General features: G+C 37.1%; 1 protein-coding gene across 1 annotated transcript in view; it reads right to left on the minus strand.

Moving 5' to 3' along the window:
- Positions 1-18937, minus strand: part of BOLL (boule homolog, RNA binding protein) — a 56480-nt gene that overhangs the window by 9036 nt on the left and 28507 nt on the right. The window contains exon 10 of the mRNA XM_004262886.4: positions 16405-16503. Within this exon, the coding sequence (XP_004262934.1) occupies positions 16405-16503 (99 nt within the window). The remainder of the gene's footprint in view (positions 1-16404; positions 16504-18937) is intronic.

The raw sequence follows: 18937 nt of genomic DNA on the forward strand, positions 1-18937 counted from the left end.
TTATACATATAACACATATCCACTCTTTTTTTAGATTCTATTCCCATATAGGTCATTATAGAGTATTGAGTAGAGTTCCCTGTGCTATACAGTAGGTTATATTACCTTTCTAGAAGACAGGCGTATAAAGAAAAGATTGCCATAATTATTAGCTATGAGGGACTAATGGGAAACGATTATTGACACTATTTCAATGTTTTCTTTCACACTGGGCACATCCACAACTAACTGTAGTACTTAACGTATAAAATCAATAGTTAAAGGTTCTGGGTTGAAACCTGGGTACCTTAATAATTTAAAAAAAAAGGACTTTTTTTTAGAGCTGCTTTAGGTTCACAGTGAAAATTGGGCAGAAAGTAGAGAGTTCCAATAGACTCCCTACCATCATATATGCACAACGTCCTCTATTCACATCTGGTACCAGAATGGTGCATTTGTTACATTTGATGAACCCATCATTATCACCCAAAGTCCATAGTTTACATTAGGGTTCACTCTTGGTGTTAACACATTCTATGGGTTTTGACAAATGTATGATGACATGTATCTATCATTATACTAACAGACAGAATAGTTTCACTGACCTAAAAATCCTCTGGGCTCTGCCTGTTCAACTTTCCCTCCCCACAACACCTGGCAACCACTGATCTTTTTACTGTTTCCAGTTTTGCCTTTTCCAAAATGTCATATAATTGGAAACATACAGTATGTAGTGTTGTCAGATTATTATTTGTTTTACTTAGCAATATGCATTTAAGTTTCCTCCATGTTTTTCCATGGCTTGAAAGCTCATTTCTTCTTAGTGCTAAATAATATTCCATTGTCTGGATATACTGTTTCTCCATTCACTTACTGAAGGGCATCTTGGTTGCTTCCAAGTTTTGGCAATCATGAATAAGCCTGATATAAACATCTTTGTGCAGGGTTTTGTGTGGACATGTTTTCAGCTCACTTGGGTTAATACCTGAGAGCGCAGTTGCTAGATTCTATTGTATGAGTATAGTTAGTTTTGTAAGAAACCTAAAGTTTTGTAAGAAACTTACAAAATTTTTGTAAGAAACCTTCTAAAGTGGCTGTACCATTTTGCATTCTACCAGCAATGAATGAGAGTTCCTGTTCTTCCACATCCCTGCTTGCATTCAGTGCTGTCAGTATTGTGGATTTTGGCCATTCTAATGTGGGTGTAGTGTAGTGGTATCTCATTGCAGTTTTAATTTGCGATTTCCTAATGACGTATGATATTAAGCATCTCTTCAAATGCTTCTTTGCCAATTGTGTATCTTCTCTGGTGAGGTGTCCCTTAAGGCCTTTGCCCCATTTTTAAATTGGTTTGTTTTAAATTGTTTTAAAATTTCTTGTTGTGGAGTTTTAAGAATTCTTTGTATATTTTGGATAATATTCTACAAATATTTCCTCTTAGTCTGTGGCTTGTCTTCTCATTCTCTTGACACTGTCTTTCACAGAGCATAAGTTTTTCATTTTAATAAAGCCCCTGTATCAATTATTTCTCTCACGGATTATGGCTTTGGTGTTGTACCTAAAAAGTCATTGTGAAACCCAAGGTCATCTAGATTTTCTCCTATGTCGTCTTCTAGGAGTTTTATATTCTTTTTTACATTTAGGTCTGTGATCAATTTCGAATTAATTTTTGTGAGGGGTGTAACATCTATGTTTATATTCACTTTTTTGTGTGTGGATATCCACTTGTTCTAGCATCATTTGTTGAAAAGACTACTTTTCTCCATTGTATTATATTTGCTCCTTTGTCAAAGATTAGTTGACTGTCTTTTTGTGGGCGTATATATATTTTATCTGATTTAGTTGTGTGTAGAAAAACTCAAATTCATAGACTCCTATCTTAAGTCTGGGTAATGAAAAAGTAAGCAGAAAATTACTACTTTAATAAGATATACAAAAGATATGGAAGACATTTCTAAGTGAACCACTGATATACAGCATGGTGACTATAATTAATATTACCGTATTGTATATTTGAAAGTTGCTAAGAGAGTAGATCTTCCAAGTTCTTATCACAAGAAAAAAACTGTAACTATGTGAGGTTTTGGATGTTTAACTAGACTTATTGTGGTGATCATTTTGCAATATATACATATATTGAATCATTACATTGTCACCTGAACTAATACAATGTTATATATCAATTATATTTCATTATAAAAAATAAACATTTAATGAAGAAAAAAAGTGGACCACTGAGATATGTAATTATTTCCACGTTACATAAATTTGATATAAAAGTTATCTGTAAACTTTATTTTTAAAAATGTATAAGATTCAAAAAAGGAGAAAAAACTTAAACATGATTGTGAAGTCGAGATAATTCAAAGATGCAAAAAGCTGATGGTTTTATTATTTATTTAAAAAATTACTTCTTTTATATATATATATATATATATATATGGAATAGTACATGTGTAAGGAATAGCAAATTTCAGCTGTTTTTTTTTTTTTTTGGTCACTTACAGTGTTGTTCTTCTCAGATGTTCTGGGATTTTTACCTTGAGACAGTTTTCTCCTAAGGGTATTATCATCAGTTAAGATAGTAATACAGGGGTAGAGAAAAATACTTAGAGGGTGGATAGTGGGCCAAACCAGTCCCACTAGCTTGTGCTGTGGTTTGAGAAGGAGTTGGGGTGTGTCATGTCCAGACACAGAGCACTTGGCACCTTCATCTAGGCTATCTCAACCCATATGTGCCATTTTGCCATTTCAACAGGGTGAAATGAAGGATTAAATGAAGGATCCTGAAGGATGCCTGCCAGGGAGTCAATCTCTCAATAACTCTGAGAGTTAATAACTCTCAAAAATCTCTCAATAACTGTTCCACAATATTCTTCTTTGAATATACTCGTTAATGAGTTACACTCATTAGAGAATATGGCCAGTACAATTTACTGTATTTATAGAGATTTACTTTGTGACTAAAATATTATCAACTTTTAGAAATGTTCTATGGATGCTAGAAAAGAAATAGCCTTCTCATTGCAAGGCACAAAATTCAGTATGTATTATTCATATATAATATTTTTTAGGTCTTATTTATTCAAATCTGAGTTATGATCATCATATTAAAGTCTTCCATCACAGTTACGTTTCTTTCTTCTAGTATTTCTAACAGATTTACTTTATATTTTTGATGTTACATTATTAGACTTATTCATTATAGATTTAAACTTTTATCACAATAAACTGGTCTTGTTTACTGCTTTTTACTTTGTTTTTTTTATTATTATTTTTGGCTGCATGGGGTCTTTGTTGCTGCACACAGACTTTCTCTAGTTGCAGCGAGTGGGGGCTACTCTTCGTTGCGGTGCGAGGGCTTCTTATTGCGGTGGCTTCTCTTGTTGTGGAGCACAGGCTCTAGGCGCATGGGCTTCAGTAGTTGTGTCACACGGGCTCAGTAGTTGTGGCTCATGGGCTCAGTAGTTGTGGCTCATGGGCTTAGTTGCTCCATGCCATGTGGGATCTTCCCGGACCAGGGCTTGAACCCATGTCCCCTGGATTGGCAGGCGGATTCTTAACCACTGTGCCACCAGGGAAGCCTACTGCTTTTTACTTTGAAATTTACTTTCTTATATTAATGTCATCCTGTTTTTTTTTTCCCCTACTGTTGTTCACATTTGCCTGACATGTGTTGGCTGAAAACACTCAATCTGGTGTTCATTGTACTTTTGAAGTTAATTTTTATCTTTATTAAAGTAATATATAAAAGTTTTGAAAGTCAAAGAGTGGTTAAAGGGTAAGAAACTACCCCTCCCCTGCCACTGCACTCCTATCCTGAAATTTCACCATAATCTTCCTTTTGCAGTAATTGTGCCAAGTAGTTGGTGGACCCTTTTGTTTTTTTAGTTTTAATCTGTTTTTTTTTTTTTAACTGATGTATAGTTGATTTAGAGTATTATATTAGTTTTAGGTTTGTAACATAGTGATTCAGTGTTTTTATACAGTATACGCAAGTTGAAGTTATTATAAAACATTGGCTATATTCCCTGTGCTATACAATATATCCTTGTAGCTTATTTTATACATAGTAATTTGTACCTCCTAATCTCCCACTCCTATCTTGCCCCTCCCTTCTCCCATCTTGCCCCTCCCCTCTTCCCTCTCCCCACTGGTAACCACTAGTTTGTTTTCTACAACTGTGAGTCTGTTTTGTTATATTCATTTTTTTATTTTATTAAAAATTGTTTTTATTGGCGTATAGGTGATTTACAGTGTTGTGTTAGTTTCAGGTATACAGCAAAGTGAATGAGTTATACATATACATATATCCACTCTTTTTTTAGATTCTATTCCCATGCAGCCATTACAGAGTATTGAATAGAGTTCCCTGTGCTATACAGTAGCTTCTTATAAGTTATCTATTTTATATATAGTAGTGTGTATATGTCAGTCCCAATCTCCCAATTTATCTCTCCCCCGTCGCCCCCCGCCCTTAATGCCTGGTAACGATAAGTTTGTTTTCTACATCTGTGACTCTACTTCTGTTCTGTAAATAAGTTCATTTATACCTTTTTTTTTAGATTCCATATATAAGCGATATCATATATTTGTCTTTCTGTGTCTGACTTACTTCACTCAGTATGACAATCTCTAGGTCCATCCATGTTGCTGCAAATGGCATTATTTTGTTCTTTTTTATTGCTGAGTAATATTCCGTTGTATATATGTACCACACCTTCTTTATGCATTCCTCTGTTGATGGACATTTAGGTTGCTTCCATGTTCTGGCTATTGTAAATAGTGCTGCAGTGAACATTGTGGTACACGACTCTTTTTGAATTATGGTTTTCTCCGGGTATTTGCCCAGTAGTGGGATTGTTCGATCATATGGTAGTTCTACTTTTAGTTTTTTAAGGAACCTCCATACTGTTATCCATAGTGGCTGTACCAATTTACATTCCCACCAACAGTGTAGGAGGGTTCCCTTTTCTCCATACCCTCTCCAGCATTTATTGTTTGTAGATTTTTCGATGATGGCCATTCTGACTAGTGTGAGGTGATACCTCACTGTAGTTTTGATTTGCATTTCTCTAAAAATTTGTGATGTTAAGCATCTTTTCATGTGCTTTTGGGTCTTTGGAGAAATGTCTCTAGATCTTCCACTCATTTTATGATTGGGTTATTTGCTTTTCTGATATTAAGCTACATGAGCTGTTTATATATTTTGGAGATTAATCCCTTGTCAGTTGCTTTGTTTGCAAATATTTTCTCCCATTCTGAGAACTGTCTTTTTGTTTTGTTTATGGTTTCCTTTGCTGCGCAAATGCTTTTAAGTTTAATTAGATCCCATTTGTTTATTTTTGCTTTTATTTTCATTACTCTAGGAGGTGGATCAAAAAAAGATCTTGCTGTGATTTATGTCAAAGAGTGTTCTGTCTGTGTTTTCCTGTATGAGTTTTATAGTGTCTGGCCTTACATTTAGGTCTTTAATCCATTTTGAGTTTATTTTTGTATACGGTGTTAGGGAGTGTTCTAATTTCATTCTTTTTTTTTAAATTTTATTTTTGGCTGCATTGGGTCTTCGTTGCTGTGCATGGGCTTTCTCTAGTTGCGGCGAGTGGGGGCTACTCTTCATTGTGGTGCATGGGCTTCTCATTGCGGTGGCTTCTCTTGCTGCAGAGCACAGGCTCTAGGCATGCGGGCTTCAGTAGTTGTGGAGAGCAGGCTTCAGTAGTTGTGGCTTGCAGGCTCTAGAGCGCAGGTTCAGTAGTTGTGGCGCACAGGCTTAGTTGCTCCGTGGCATGTGGGATCTTCCCGGACCAGGGCTCGAACCCGTGTCCCCTGCATTGGCAGGCGGATTCTTAACCACTGCACCACCAGGGAAGTCCCTAATTTCATTCTTTTACATGTAGCTATACAGTTTTCCCAGCACCATTTATTGAAGAGACTGTCTTTTCTCCATTGTATACTTACATCCTTTGTCATAGCTTAGGTGACCATAGGTGTGTGGGTTTATTTCTGGGCTTTCTATCCTGTTCCATTGATCTATATTTCTGTTTTTTTTTGCCAGTACCATACTGTCTTGATTACTGTAGCTTTGTAGTATAGTCTGAAGTCAGACAGCCTGATTCCTCCAGCTCCGTTTTTCTTTCTCAAGATTGCTTTGGCTATTCGGGGTCTTTTGTGCTTCCATACAAATTGTAAAATCTTTTGTTCGAGTTCTGTGAGAAATGCCATTGGTATGTTTGTGTTTTTAGACTTGACGTATAAGTGATAACACACAATAATTGTCTTTGTGTGACTTATTTCACTAAGCATAATACCCTCTAGGTCCATCCATGTTATTGCAAATGGCAGAATTTCATTCTTTTTTATGGCTGAGTAACATTCCATTGTGTGTGTAAATATATATAAATAAAATAAATAAATAAATAAATATAAATATATGTAATACACAACATCTTCTTTATCCATTTATCTGTCAATGGACACTTAGGTTGCTTTCATATGTTGGCTACTGTAAATAATGCTACTATGAACAGTGGGGTGCATGTATCTTTCCACATTAGTGTTTTCATTTTCTTCTGGTACATACCTAAGAGTGGAATTGCTGGGTTGTATGGCAGTTTTATTTTTATTTTTTGAGGAACCTCCTTTTGGAAAACATACTGTTCTCCACAGTGGCTGTACCAGTTTACATTCCCACCAGCCGTGCATGAGGGTTCCCTTTTCTCTACATCCTTGCCAACACTTATTTGTTGTCTTTTTTTTTTTTGGCTGCATTGGGTCTTTGTTGCTGCATGTGGGCTTTCTCTAGTTGCAGCAACTGGGGGCTACTCTTCAATGCAGTGCGTGGGCTTCTTATTGTGGTGGCTTCTCTTGTTGTGAAGCATGGGCTCTAGGCACATGGACATCAATAATTGCAGCACACAGGCTCAGTAGTTGCAGTATGTGGGCCCTAGAGTGCATGCGCTTCAGTAGTTGTGGCATGTAGGCTCAGTAGTTGTGGCTTGCAGGCTCAAGAGCACAGGCTCAGTAGTTGTGGCACACGGGCTTAGTTGCTCTGTGGCATGTGAAATCTTCCCAGACCAGGGATTGAACCCATGTCCTCTGCATTGGCCGGTGGATTCTTAACCACTGCACCACCAGGGAAGTCCCTGTTGTCTTTTTGATGATAGCTTTTCTGACAGGCATGAGTTGATATCTCACTGTGGTTTTCATTTGCATGTCTCTGATGATTAGCGATGTTGAGCATATTTCATGTGCCTATTGGCCATCTGTATCTCTTTTTTGGAAAAACGTCTATTCAGGTCTTCTGCCCATTTTTTTTAAAAAAAATAAATTTATTTATTCATTTTTGGCTGTGTTGAGTCTTCGTTGCTGCGCGAGGGCTTTCTCTAGTTGTGGCGAGTGGGGGCTACTCTTTGTTGCCGTGTGTGGGCTTCTCATTGTGGTGGCTTCTCTTGTTGCGGATCACGGGCTGTAGGCATGTGGGCTTCTGTAGTTGCAGCAGGCGGGCTCAGTAGTTGTGGTGCACGGGCTCTGGAGTGCTGGTTCAGCAGTTGTGGCACACGGGCTTAGTTGCTCCGTGGCATGTGGGATCTTCCCGGACCAGGGCTCGAACCCGTGTGTCCTGCATTGGCAGGTGGATTCTTATCCACTGCACCACCAGGGAAGTCCCTGCCTATTTTTTAATTGGGTTGTTGGGGTTTGTTTGGTATTAAGTTGTATGAGTTATTTATTTTTGATATTAACCCCTTATTGGTCATATCAATTGCAAATATTTTCTCCCATTCAGTGGGTTGTGTTTTGATTTTGTTGATGGTTTCCATTGCTGTGCAAAAGATTTTAAGTTTAATTAGTCCCATTTGTTTATTTTTGCTTTTATTTCCTTTGCCTTAGGAGACAGACCCAAAAAATATTGCTACAATTTATGTCAAAGAGTGTTCTGCCTATGTTTTCTTCTAGGAGTTTTATGGTTTCTGGTCTTGCATTTAGGTATTTAATCTACTTTGAGTTTATTTTTGTATGTGGTATGAGAAAATATTCTAATTTTTATTTACATGTAGCTGTTCAGTTTTCCCAGCACCATGTATTGAAGAGAGTGTCTTTTCTCCATTGTATGCTCTTGACTCCTTTTTCATAGATTGACCATAAGTGTGTAGGTTTATTTCCGGGCTCTCTATTCTATTCCATTGGTCTATGTGTCTGTTTTTGTGCCAGTACCATATTGTTTTGAATACTGTAGCTTTGTAGTATAAAGTCAGGGAGTGTGATACCTCTAGCTTTGTTCTTTTTTCTTAAGACTGCTTTGGCTATTTGGGGTCTTATGTGGTTCCATATAAATTTTAGGATTATTCGTTGTAGTTGATTTAATTCTTTATAGTTTTCAGAGTATAGGTGTTTGACCTCCTTGGTTAGGTTTATTCCTAGGTATTTTATTTTATTTTAATTAATTTATTTATTTTTATTTTATTTTTTTGCGGTACGCGGGCCTCTCACTGTTGTGGCCTCTCCCGTTGCGGAGCACAGGCTCCGGACACACAGGCTCAGCGGCCATGTAAATTTTTTTACTCCCCTCGTCCATGTTTTGTGTTTTTGATGTCATATTGTACATTTCATGTTTATCATTTCACTGTCTAAGGTAATTATAGTTGGTTTTACAATTTTTTATCTTTTAATCTTAGGACTAGCTTATTTAAGTGGTTGCTCCACAGTCTTTACTATGTATTTGCCTTTACTAGTGGTATTTTTCCTTTCCTATAGATTCTTACTTTTTGTGGCCTTTTCTTTTTCACTTAGAGAAGACCCTTTAACATTTCTTTTAGGGTAGGTTTAGTATTGCTGAATTCTTTTAGTTTTTGCTTGTCTGAAAAATTCTGTATCTCTCCTTTTATTCTAAATGATAATCTTGCTTGGTAGGGTGTCCTAGGTTGCAGGTTTTTCCCTTTCAGGACTTTGAATATATTATGCCACTCCCTTCTGGCCTGCAAAGTTTCTGCAGAGAAATCAGCTGATAGCCTTATGGGGGTTCCCTTGAACTGACTCTTTGTTTTTCTCTTGCTGCCTTCAGAATCCTCTCATTATCTTTAAATTTTGCCATTTTATTTATGATATGTCTTGGTGTGGGTCTGTTTGGGTTCATCTTGTTTGGGACCCTCTGTGGTTCCTGTAGCTGGATATCTCTTTCCTTCTTTAGGTTTAGTAAGTTTTCAGCCATAATTTCATGAAATACATTTTCAACCCCTTTCTCTCTCTCTTCTCCTTATAATGTGAATGTTTTCACACTTGATGTTGTCCTAGAGGTCCCTTAAACTGTTCTCATTTTTTAAATTTGTTTTTCTTTCTGCTGTTCTGATTGGGTGGTTTCCATTATTCTACCTTCGAGATCACATATGCATCACCTGGTCTGCTGTTAAGTCCCTCTAGTTTCTTTTCATTTCAGTTATCATATTCTTCTGTACTGATTGATTCTTTTTCATATTTTCTAGTTCTTTGTTACAATTGTCACTGTGTTAATCAATTCTTTTCCCTAATTCAGTTAGCATTCTTATTACTAACGCTTGAACTCTTTATCTGGTAAATTATTTATTCTGTTTCATTAGTTGTTTTTTCAGGGTTATTCTCTTATTCATTCATTTGAAACAAACTGCTCTCTCTTCTCGTTCTGCTTAAATTTCTCCATTTCTATGAAATTAGCTCAATCAGTTACCTATTGTGGTTTTGAAAGGGTGTCCTTATGTGGGACTGTCCCTATACAGTCTGTTCGTGCCCAGTGGCTTTGGTGGGAAAGCTGGATCCGATGTGATCATGAGTTACGTCTTTCCCCAGGGTATGCTAGCAGCTATCACCTTGATAAGAGGTGGGGCTGGACATGGAGGGGACAGAGCTAGAGCCAGAGCTAGGTGTGAGCCAGGGATTCTCCACTGCTCAGTGGCCAACACTACCCTATTGAAGGAAGGGTCAGGTCCCAAGTTCCTGGAGCAGAAGTCCTGAGGGTCAAGTCAGAGCTGGCTCCCTTCCCTCTAATTGTGTTCTCCCTCCTCCCAGCACTGTCACCCTTGCCCCAAAAGGGAGCAGTGCTGGAACAAGAGGGACTGGAACAGGCTTTTGGCATGGGTTGGGGTGTAGGCTGTGGTGGTCCTGGCAGCAGTCTGCATTCCAGACTGCTCCCAATCCGCTGACTCTGCTGGTGCCAGCAATGGCTGCCCTTGCCCTGTTTAGATGCTGTGTCAGGTCTGAGCCGGCTCTGTTCCCCAAAACTGTGCACTCCCCTTGGCTGCAGTAGCCCTTGCCTGGAATGGAGTTGCACCACAGAGTAGGTGGGGCTGGAGTGCCCAGTGTGGGTCGGGGTGTGAGCTGTGGCAGTCCCAGCACCAGTGAGCGTTCTGGACCACTCCCGACCCACTGCCTCCACTAGTGCCAGAAATGGCCACCCTTGCCCTATTCAGATGCTTTTCTGTGTTTGAGCTGGCTCTGTCCCCCAGAGCTGTGCACTCCCCTTGGCCATGGAAGGCTATGAGCCAGTGTGAAGCTGTACTGCAGAGCAAGTGGGGCTGGAGTTGGTGTTTGTCTCAGGCCGGGGTGCACACCGGGGTGGTGGCAGGAAACTGGCCAGAGTCCCAGGCAGTTTCTATCTGCTTCCTCTGCCTTGTTTTGGTAGTGTGTGTGGTCTTCACAAGTGGAGTCTAGGTTTCTTACAGCCCTGCTGTCAGTCCCTCTGGTTTTCAAACCTGCTAAGGCAACTTGTCTTCTCAGTGTCAGACCCCCAGGCTGGGGATACCTGAAAGGTGGATTGAACCTCTCACTCCCCAGGGAGTGAGCCTGTGTAATCCCTCTCCTCTTCCCTGTTCCCTCCCGACCTGATCATTTCTCTTCCCTTCCTACCCAATTCCATCTGGATCTTGGATCTTTGTTACGACCTTGGTTGTATAAGAGTCTTTCTGCCAGATGACTTCCAGTGTGTTTTCAGTGAGAATTGCTCCACGTGTAGATATATTTTTGATGTGTTTGTAGTGGGAGGTGAGCTCTACCTGCATCCTCCTACTCCACCTTTATGATCTCCCTCTGGGCCCTTTTAATCTAGACACTCCTGTCATTAACTTCCTAGGGAATTTTCTTGTACTAATTTTTTCCTAATTTCCCCCAAAACATTTTCTCTATGTCTTTTTCCAGAATTAATATTTGACTTCTTGAATTAATCTTCTGATTTTATCTTTTTCTCTATTATTATTCACCTCTGTCTTTTAAAAATCTGTTTTCTAAAATCTTTTGCCTATAATGTCTAACCCTTTCACATGTAATTTATTTCAGATATCACATTAGTGGTAAAACTAGTGAAATCTGAAGAAGGTATATAGTTAAGAGAATTGTATTATGGTTCATTTCCTGTACCAGTGCCCTCCAGTCAAAGAACAGCAGGGTGAAGTATACATAGAAACTATTATTTCTGTGACTTTTCTGTAAATCTGAAATTATTTCAGAATACAAAGCTGAAAAAAATTAAAAGGACTAAGATTTTTTTTTTTTTTTTTTTTGCGGTATGTGGGCCTCTCACTGTTGTGGCTTCTCCCTTTGTGGAGCACAGGCTCTGGACATGCAGGCTCAGTGGCCATGGCTTACGGGCCTAGCTGCTCCACGGCATGTGGGATTTTCCCGGACTGGGGCACGAACCCGTGTCCCCTGCATCGGCAGGCGGACTCTCAACCACTGTGCCACCAGGGAAGCCCAGGACTAAGATGTTTGAGAAAAAATAAAGTGTTTTCTGGGATGACTATGCATGGACCACTTCTCATAAATTTTCTCTTATCTCTGAGAGGATATTAATTATAGTTTCTTTGATTTTTTTCTGCTCCCTGAATTATATGTTTCGTCTGAATTTCTTTTTTTATGTTTGTTTTGGTCTCTCATTCTGAAAGCTTTCTTCTAATGTGACTGCACACCCATATTTAATAGGGCAGACTAAAATCCTAATGGGAAGTTCTTTGTGAATGATGGGTTTGTCAGTGAGCTTCACTGTAGGTATTTCAGAGGGCCAGCCAACTTTTTCTCAGTGATATCAAGCATGCAGTAAAGACAAATTTAATTCTTTCCATCATATTAATAGTTTCATACAGTGTTTTCTTACACTGGCTAGCAACCATTTTATCTTTCCTCTTTTTTAGTTTGTAATTTCCAGGAACATGGGATATATTTTTGAAAATTAATTTAATTTCCTCTTATATATGTTCTTATACATTATATATATATATGCTATTTATCCTTATCTTCAATGTACTGCCATATGCAAAAAATTTTTCATGAGACCCATGCAGTGTGTACTTTTCTGTTTATTCATCACTGAATGGAGATCCATGACAATTCTAAAAATTGGTTTCATGAGTCCTTGACTCCCCTTACTGTTCTCTGTCCCCTCTGAGGCTATCTATAGTTAGACCTATGCACAGTCCATGAAAATTTTTACCCTCTTGTATGCTCAGAGCTGCAAAGCACAGGTTTTTCCTATTCCTGCCCTCCAGAATGCAATACTTTACAACTGTCCTCCTCTACCCTGAGGATCTGCTGAATATGAAGGAATTTTAATCTCTAAATGCTTTATAGGAAGTGTTAGTGATACTGAAATGAGGAAATGGTTAGGAAGAAGACAGTAGTAGAATTTTTCTGTAAGGTAAGATAGTTGCTAATGTTTAGGTGAACGCACATTATGGGTCTCTGAGCTAAAAAAACAGACAGTGGTAGTAGGTCAAATCCCTTTCCAATTTACTTTTGAATCATTCTGTCTTTCCAACAAGTAAGGTCTAACAGGCCAATAGTTGTGTTTTTCATTCAAGCCCAATCAGTGCCTTAATTAGAAGAAATTCCTCATAGCCTGGCAAGTGGTTAAATATTATCCTTAATATCAAATGTTTTCATGAATAGCTAGTAATACATTGGAGTTAAATAAAAAGAACATTTAACTTAAAGGTTAATTTCAAATTATAATTTACTCACTTTCCAGTATCTCAATTAATCCTCATAAGAATAAACTTATTAGACACTTAAATTAATGTAAAAATGGAAAAACACTGTAAGGAAACATAAATACTTTACAATTCTCCACTTACACCCTTATTACCTAGGGATCTGATATTCATCTTAAAAGCTTCAAATGCCCAAATAGACAAAGATTTTCCTTTTGTTCCTTCCTATAGTCTAGTTCAATGGGATAATTTTAACATTATGTGATTTTGCTTTATTGACTTTAAAATTAATTCTGTATGTGACTCTGCTGAACTAGGGAATGATACCCTAATTAATACCATGTTAATCTAATAAATAGTTTCTATATTGGTCTGATTTACAATGTATTGTTTGATTTGACAGAATACAGTAGCCTGTGGCTTACCGTCAGTGAGTAGCTTCTGGCAAACAGTCACTTACAGCAGTTAGACTTGTGCTCTGAACTCTGGATAAGGTCTCTATTTTATTGATTAGATTTGTTGCTTTAAGATAGTTCTGACGTCTGAAATCACTACTTCTGGATATATACAATTAACATCCTTAAAATTATAATAGAGTTTTAAAAACGACTTACACCTTACACTTTTTTATAAAAACAATAGGCTCAAATTCTTCCAAGGAGTATTTCTACAATTGCGGTACGCAGGCCTGTCACTGTTGTGGCCTCTCCCATTGCGGAGCACAGGCTCCGGATGCGCAGGCTCAGCGGCCATGGCTCATAGGCCCAGCCGCTCCGCGGCATGTGGGATCTTCCCGGACCGCGGCACAAACCCGTGTCCCCTGCATCGGCAGGCGGACTCTCAACCACTGCGCCATCAGGGAAGCCCAACTTTTCTATAATTTTAAGTCACCAACGTTTTTGGTACACCAGGGAAAATTTGCATAGGAAGAAAAAAGGTTAATGTTTCAACTGTCAATATTTTAATATTAGTCTACTTTAATAAATTTTAGGAAACAATCGTCTCCTATTGATTTAGTAACATTTGTGGATTAATATTTCTATATTATAATACAAATGCACTATAAACAAAAGTAGATAATTTTCCACACAGCAAAATTTGTATAGTAAAGTATGTCTACAAGATTGTATAGTTTTAGAAAACTATAGAATTGGTTTTGGAGTTTCTGTTGCTGAGTGGGGCACCATTTTCTATTGAGTGCCATCAAATCACCTAAAGAAAAATATTTGAGTATAAAATACATGGAACCTTCAACCTTGAAAGATAAAATAGGAAATATAAAACTCTATACAAAAGCCCTGTGTTGCAGTTTTGATTTTGAAGGTTTATTTAATTGAATTTTCTTTGTTTCCCCTCATCTCTAACAAAAGGGGAATTGCGTTTTTTTTTTCTCCCCTTAACTCAAGCTTCCTACAATCCTGCATATCTAAATTAAAAATAAAACATGACAGGGACTTCCCTGGTGGTCCAGTGGTTAAGATTCTGTGCTTCCAATGCAGGGGGCATGGGTTCGATCCCTGGTCCGGGAACTAAGTTCCCACATGCCGCACAGCACGGCCAAAAAATATAAATAAATGAATAAAAATAAAACATGCCAAACTTCATTGATTCTGAGATATACATCTTTTCATATTTCAAAAACTCTGAATCAGTATACATTTACAATTGATGGCAAGTTTTTCTTCTTTCATAGTGATACATAAAATAATGGTGTGTTGTATAATCCATGCTAGCTCAGATTCGATGAAATCTAATTACAGTTGTGTGAGACGTGGGCTTTGGAGTAAGCTAGTTAACCACAGTTCATAGCTCTTAAACTCTTCCCTAGTCCTGAAATCTTAACTCTGTCAGGACCAAAATCTTCCCTAGGATGTATCCCATGTGAAAACCAGAATTATTATAAGCCTTAACAAGACAGATTAAATACAAATAGAAACAAGTCAGTGGTTTTGTTAGCCTTTAGCCTGTGGCACAGCAGAGCAAAGATCTGTATCAGGATAGAAAGGGTAAAGTTCCTCTTAGCAGCATTTCTCCAGACAAGCAAGAGGCAGATTTCTGATTCCAGTTTTATGCTTATATGCACAAAGAAAGGTGTCTATTCACACCACTGTTATGACTTATATTCAACATATGTATAATTTTTATATGGTAAAGAATAAGATACCAGTTTCTCTGTACAATTTCTGAATTACCTACTCACAGATTTAAGAAAATGTAGAAAAGTGTATACTCTTAAACTAGAAGAATTAAACTTTAAATCAAGGATGTTTAACATTAATATTCTTTGGAAATTTCTCCTATCCAACTACCACTCTATCCTCTATTGGAATTATTTAGAAGTACAACTTCAATCATTTGTGTTTATATATATATATAATGTGTGTGTGTATAATATATATATAATCTGCAATTGATTATCTAATATGGCATAGCTATTTCAGCTATTTCTAAAGAAGTGTATCTGGAGAAAGTATTAACATTAGGAGAAGTTTGTTTTAGAAGATTTTGATACTATAATGAGCTCTCTATAAGTAATGTTTACTAACACTTTAGGCTTTGGTATTAGGTCAAAATTATGATTTTAGTCCATGTTTGCAGTACAGTGGCAAGAGCAGTGAAGGAATGCAGTGAAGGGGTGAGGAGATTCGAAAGACTGTGGAGGCTCCTTAAAGTAGACTGTCCTGGTATTGAGTTCCAATATATGGTCTGGGTCAGAAGCAAAAATATGAGTGTGAAATCGCTAACCTCCATCATTTTACTGTAAAGAGTACACTGCAAGCAAGATTCATAGTACCATCATAATAGTTAATCAGTTTGGGTTCTTAGAGGTATAGTCACATTTCCCTAATATATTTATATATTGAATACACACATGGATCTAACTAGATTACCACTCCTGGCCTGGATCTGATTTAAGGTGCATGAGCACAAAATTCCCAAACTGGAAGAGTAGATCATTAACTGTTTTCATCTCCCCATAAATGTTACATGCCATTAACATAATAAAAATCTTAGTATATGAAGTATCTAGGCAAATTCATAGAGACAGACAGTAGATTAGAAGTTACCAGGGACTGCAGAGAGAAGAATATAAAGTTATTGCTTAATGGGTACAGAGTTTCTATTTGGGGTGATGAGAAAGTTTGGAACTAGATAGTGGTGACATTTGCACAGCAATGTGGATGTAATTAATACCACTTAGCTGTACACTTAAAAATGGAGGATTTTAAGTCATATATATTTTACTACAGTAAATAAAAAGTTTTGACCATGTGTGGTTTATAAGTTGTTCAAAACTAATTCATAGAAATTATAGCTAGTTTAGAATTGTATTTCCTTCACATGAAATAATTAACTAATTCTGTACTTCTGATTGCAAATGTGACATAAATATCCAAAGTTGTTTCTTTTCAGAAGAGAAATCTGGAAAACTTGAAATATGACTGAGAATAACAGAAAAAAATCCAAACAAACTTCTTACTTTAATTGGTTCAGGCTGCATCACAGGTGCAGGCATAGCAATGGCACTTGGAGCATAAACCTGGTGATACGTTGCTTGAACTCCATGACCAGAATAAGGCTATAACAAAACAAAGAAAAAAATATTGTTTTCCATTTATTAATTAAAAATATTTATTCAGCATTACAATTTACTAGGCATTTTGCTACACAATGGAGAAACACATTCTCTATCTTTAATTCACTTATAGACTTATCTGAGACAGACTAGTCAAAATTATCCTAAGTCCTATGACACATATATAGGGATCCATGGGAAAGAAAAGAATTACTTGATGTAGCTTTAGAAAGTTGGGGAGGGGGTCAGGGGAAGTTTTCTAGTGGAGTTTATGCTTGAATTTGAAGAATTAGGGAGAGAAGGTGGGAAAACTATGTGAAAAGGCAGAGAGGCAACTAAGAGCACACCTCATTTGGGAGACCTGTGTGGGTTGTTTGGTACAGCTGGAAGGAAGATTATTCACCGAATGACAGCTGAAAGATGAGGCAGTAGAGTAACAGGCAGGGAACAGATCACACAAAAGCAGATTTATGGCTTTTCCAGCAGATGGTGGCACCATTCAGTGAAATATGGAATATAAGAAAAGCAAGTTTGATGTTTATGTTATTGTGAGGGGGTTAAAGAGAAGAAGTTAGTTTTGTAACACATAAAAGTTGAGATATTTGTAGGACTTCTAGTAGAGGTATACAGTCAATCAAAAGCTGTTGTAGATGTGGCTCTAAAGCAGCACTAATAGAAATAATGTGAACTACATGTTAATTAAAATCAAGACAGTCAACAGGTACAAACTTCCAGTTATAGGTAAATAAGTACTAGGGCTGTAACATACAACATGATAAATATAATTAACACTGCTGTACGTTATATAGGAAGGTTATTGAGAGTAAATCCTAAGAGTTCTCATCACACACAAGTTTTTTCCTATTTCTTTAATTTTCTATCTATATGAGATGATGGATGTTCACCAAACTTGTGATAATCATTTCATGATGTATGTGAATCAAATCATTATGCTGTACGTCTTAAACTTACACAGTGCTGTATGTCAATTGTATCTCAATAAAACTGAAAGAAAAATTTCCAGTAGCCATGTTAGAAAAGTAAAAAGAAACAAGTAAAATTAATTTCCAGTAATATATTTTATTTAAATAAATATATTAAAAATATACTAAAGTGTATTCAATATAAAATTAGTGATAAATTTTACATTCATTTTTCATACTATGTCATTAAAACTTGGTGTGTATTTTGCACTTAAACACATCTCAATTCAGACCAGCCACACATTTCAAGTGCTCAGTAGCCTCATGTGGTAATGGCTATTGTTGTACTGGAGAGTGCAGGTCTAAAATTCAGAAGTGAGGCTGGGGCTAGAGAGATGAGTATGGATGATAACATCAGAGTGTGTATGTAGGGTGAAACAATGTAGAATCGAATATGAAATCACGGGGAGCAAAAATTCAGCTTACAAAGGAAAATGAAAGGAGGTAAAAGGATTGCCAGAAGAGAGCAGTATCATGGAAACCAAAGGTAGGAAGAGTTTCAAGGAGTATGTCCAATGTCTCTGACAGGTCAAGAAAGACTGAAAAGAAAGGAAACTATTTGGCAATTAGGGAATCACTGAGGAACTTTATCAAAGGCAGCTTCAGTGGAAAGGTAATGAAGTAGACTTCAGCAGGTGAGGGGAGGATGGGTAGTGAGGCAGTGGAAATACTAGATGTAGAGTAATTTTTCAAGCTTAGCTTTGAAAGGTAGAAGAGAATTAAGGCATTGGTGGGGGTGTGTCAAAGGATAGTAATTATCTCCTACCAGGTGCTAGGCACTATACAAAGAACTTTCTGTATACAACAACTCTAATCTTTGCATCAATCTTGCAAAATAGATTTTCCGGATGTCTTTATGTTATTAATGTGGATATTACAAAACCAACCCTGTGAAGAGTTAAGTGATTACTCAAAGAAACACACTAGTAAGTGGTGAAGCTATGAACGAATGGAGAGAAAATGTCTTAAAATACATGAGAAAAGAAGGATAATAGTGGAATGAGGTCCCTGAGGAAGAGGGAAGTTATAGTATCCAGAGCAAAGAGGCACAAATAACCTTGGAAGAGAAAGGTTACTAAAAAAATATAAGAAGCTAAGGATGGGTTATGAGTCAGGTAAGTTTGTATGTTGGGGACTGGAAGCTGAGTTGGTTTCCACAAAGTAGTTTCTATTTACTTTGCAAAGTAGAAGGCACTATATTCTAAGAGTGAAGGGGGAAATAGCTACGGAAATAAGTGAGAAATAATGTTAATTCATTTTTATATTTTAGGGAATCTAACTATCAAACTCATAAGAACAAGCCCTGTGCTTTTTAATTTTAGGGAAAAAACACTTAAAATATAAACCACCCCACCCTATTTATTAAGTTATATATTAGACTTATATCTTCTACCAGAAACAATATTAAAATAAAAATATGCTTATATCATTTTGTATGGAAATATTATAAAATT

The sequence above is a fragment of the Orcinus orca genome, chromosome 7 (genome assembly GCF_937001465.1).
Source record: "Orcinus orca chromosome 7, mOrcOrc1.1, whole genome shotgun sequence".
Taxonomy (NCBI): domain Eukaryota; kingdom Metazoa; phylum Chordata; class Mammalia; order Artiodactyla; family Delphinidae; genus Orcinus; species Orcinus orca.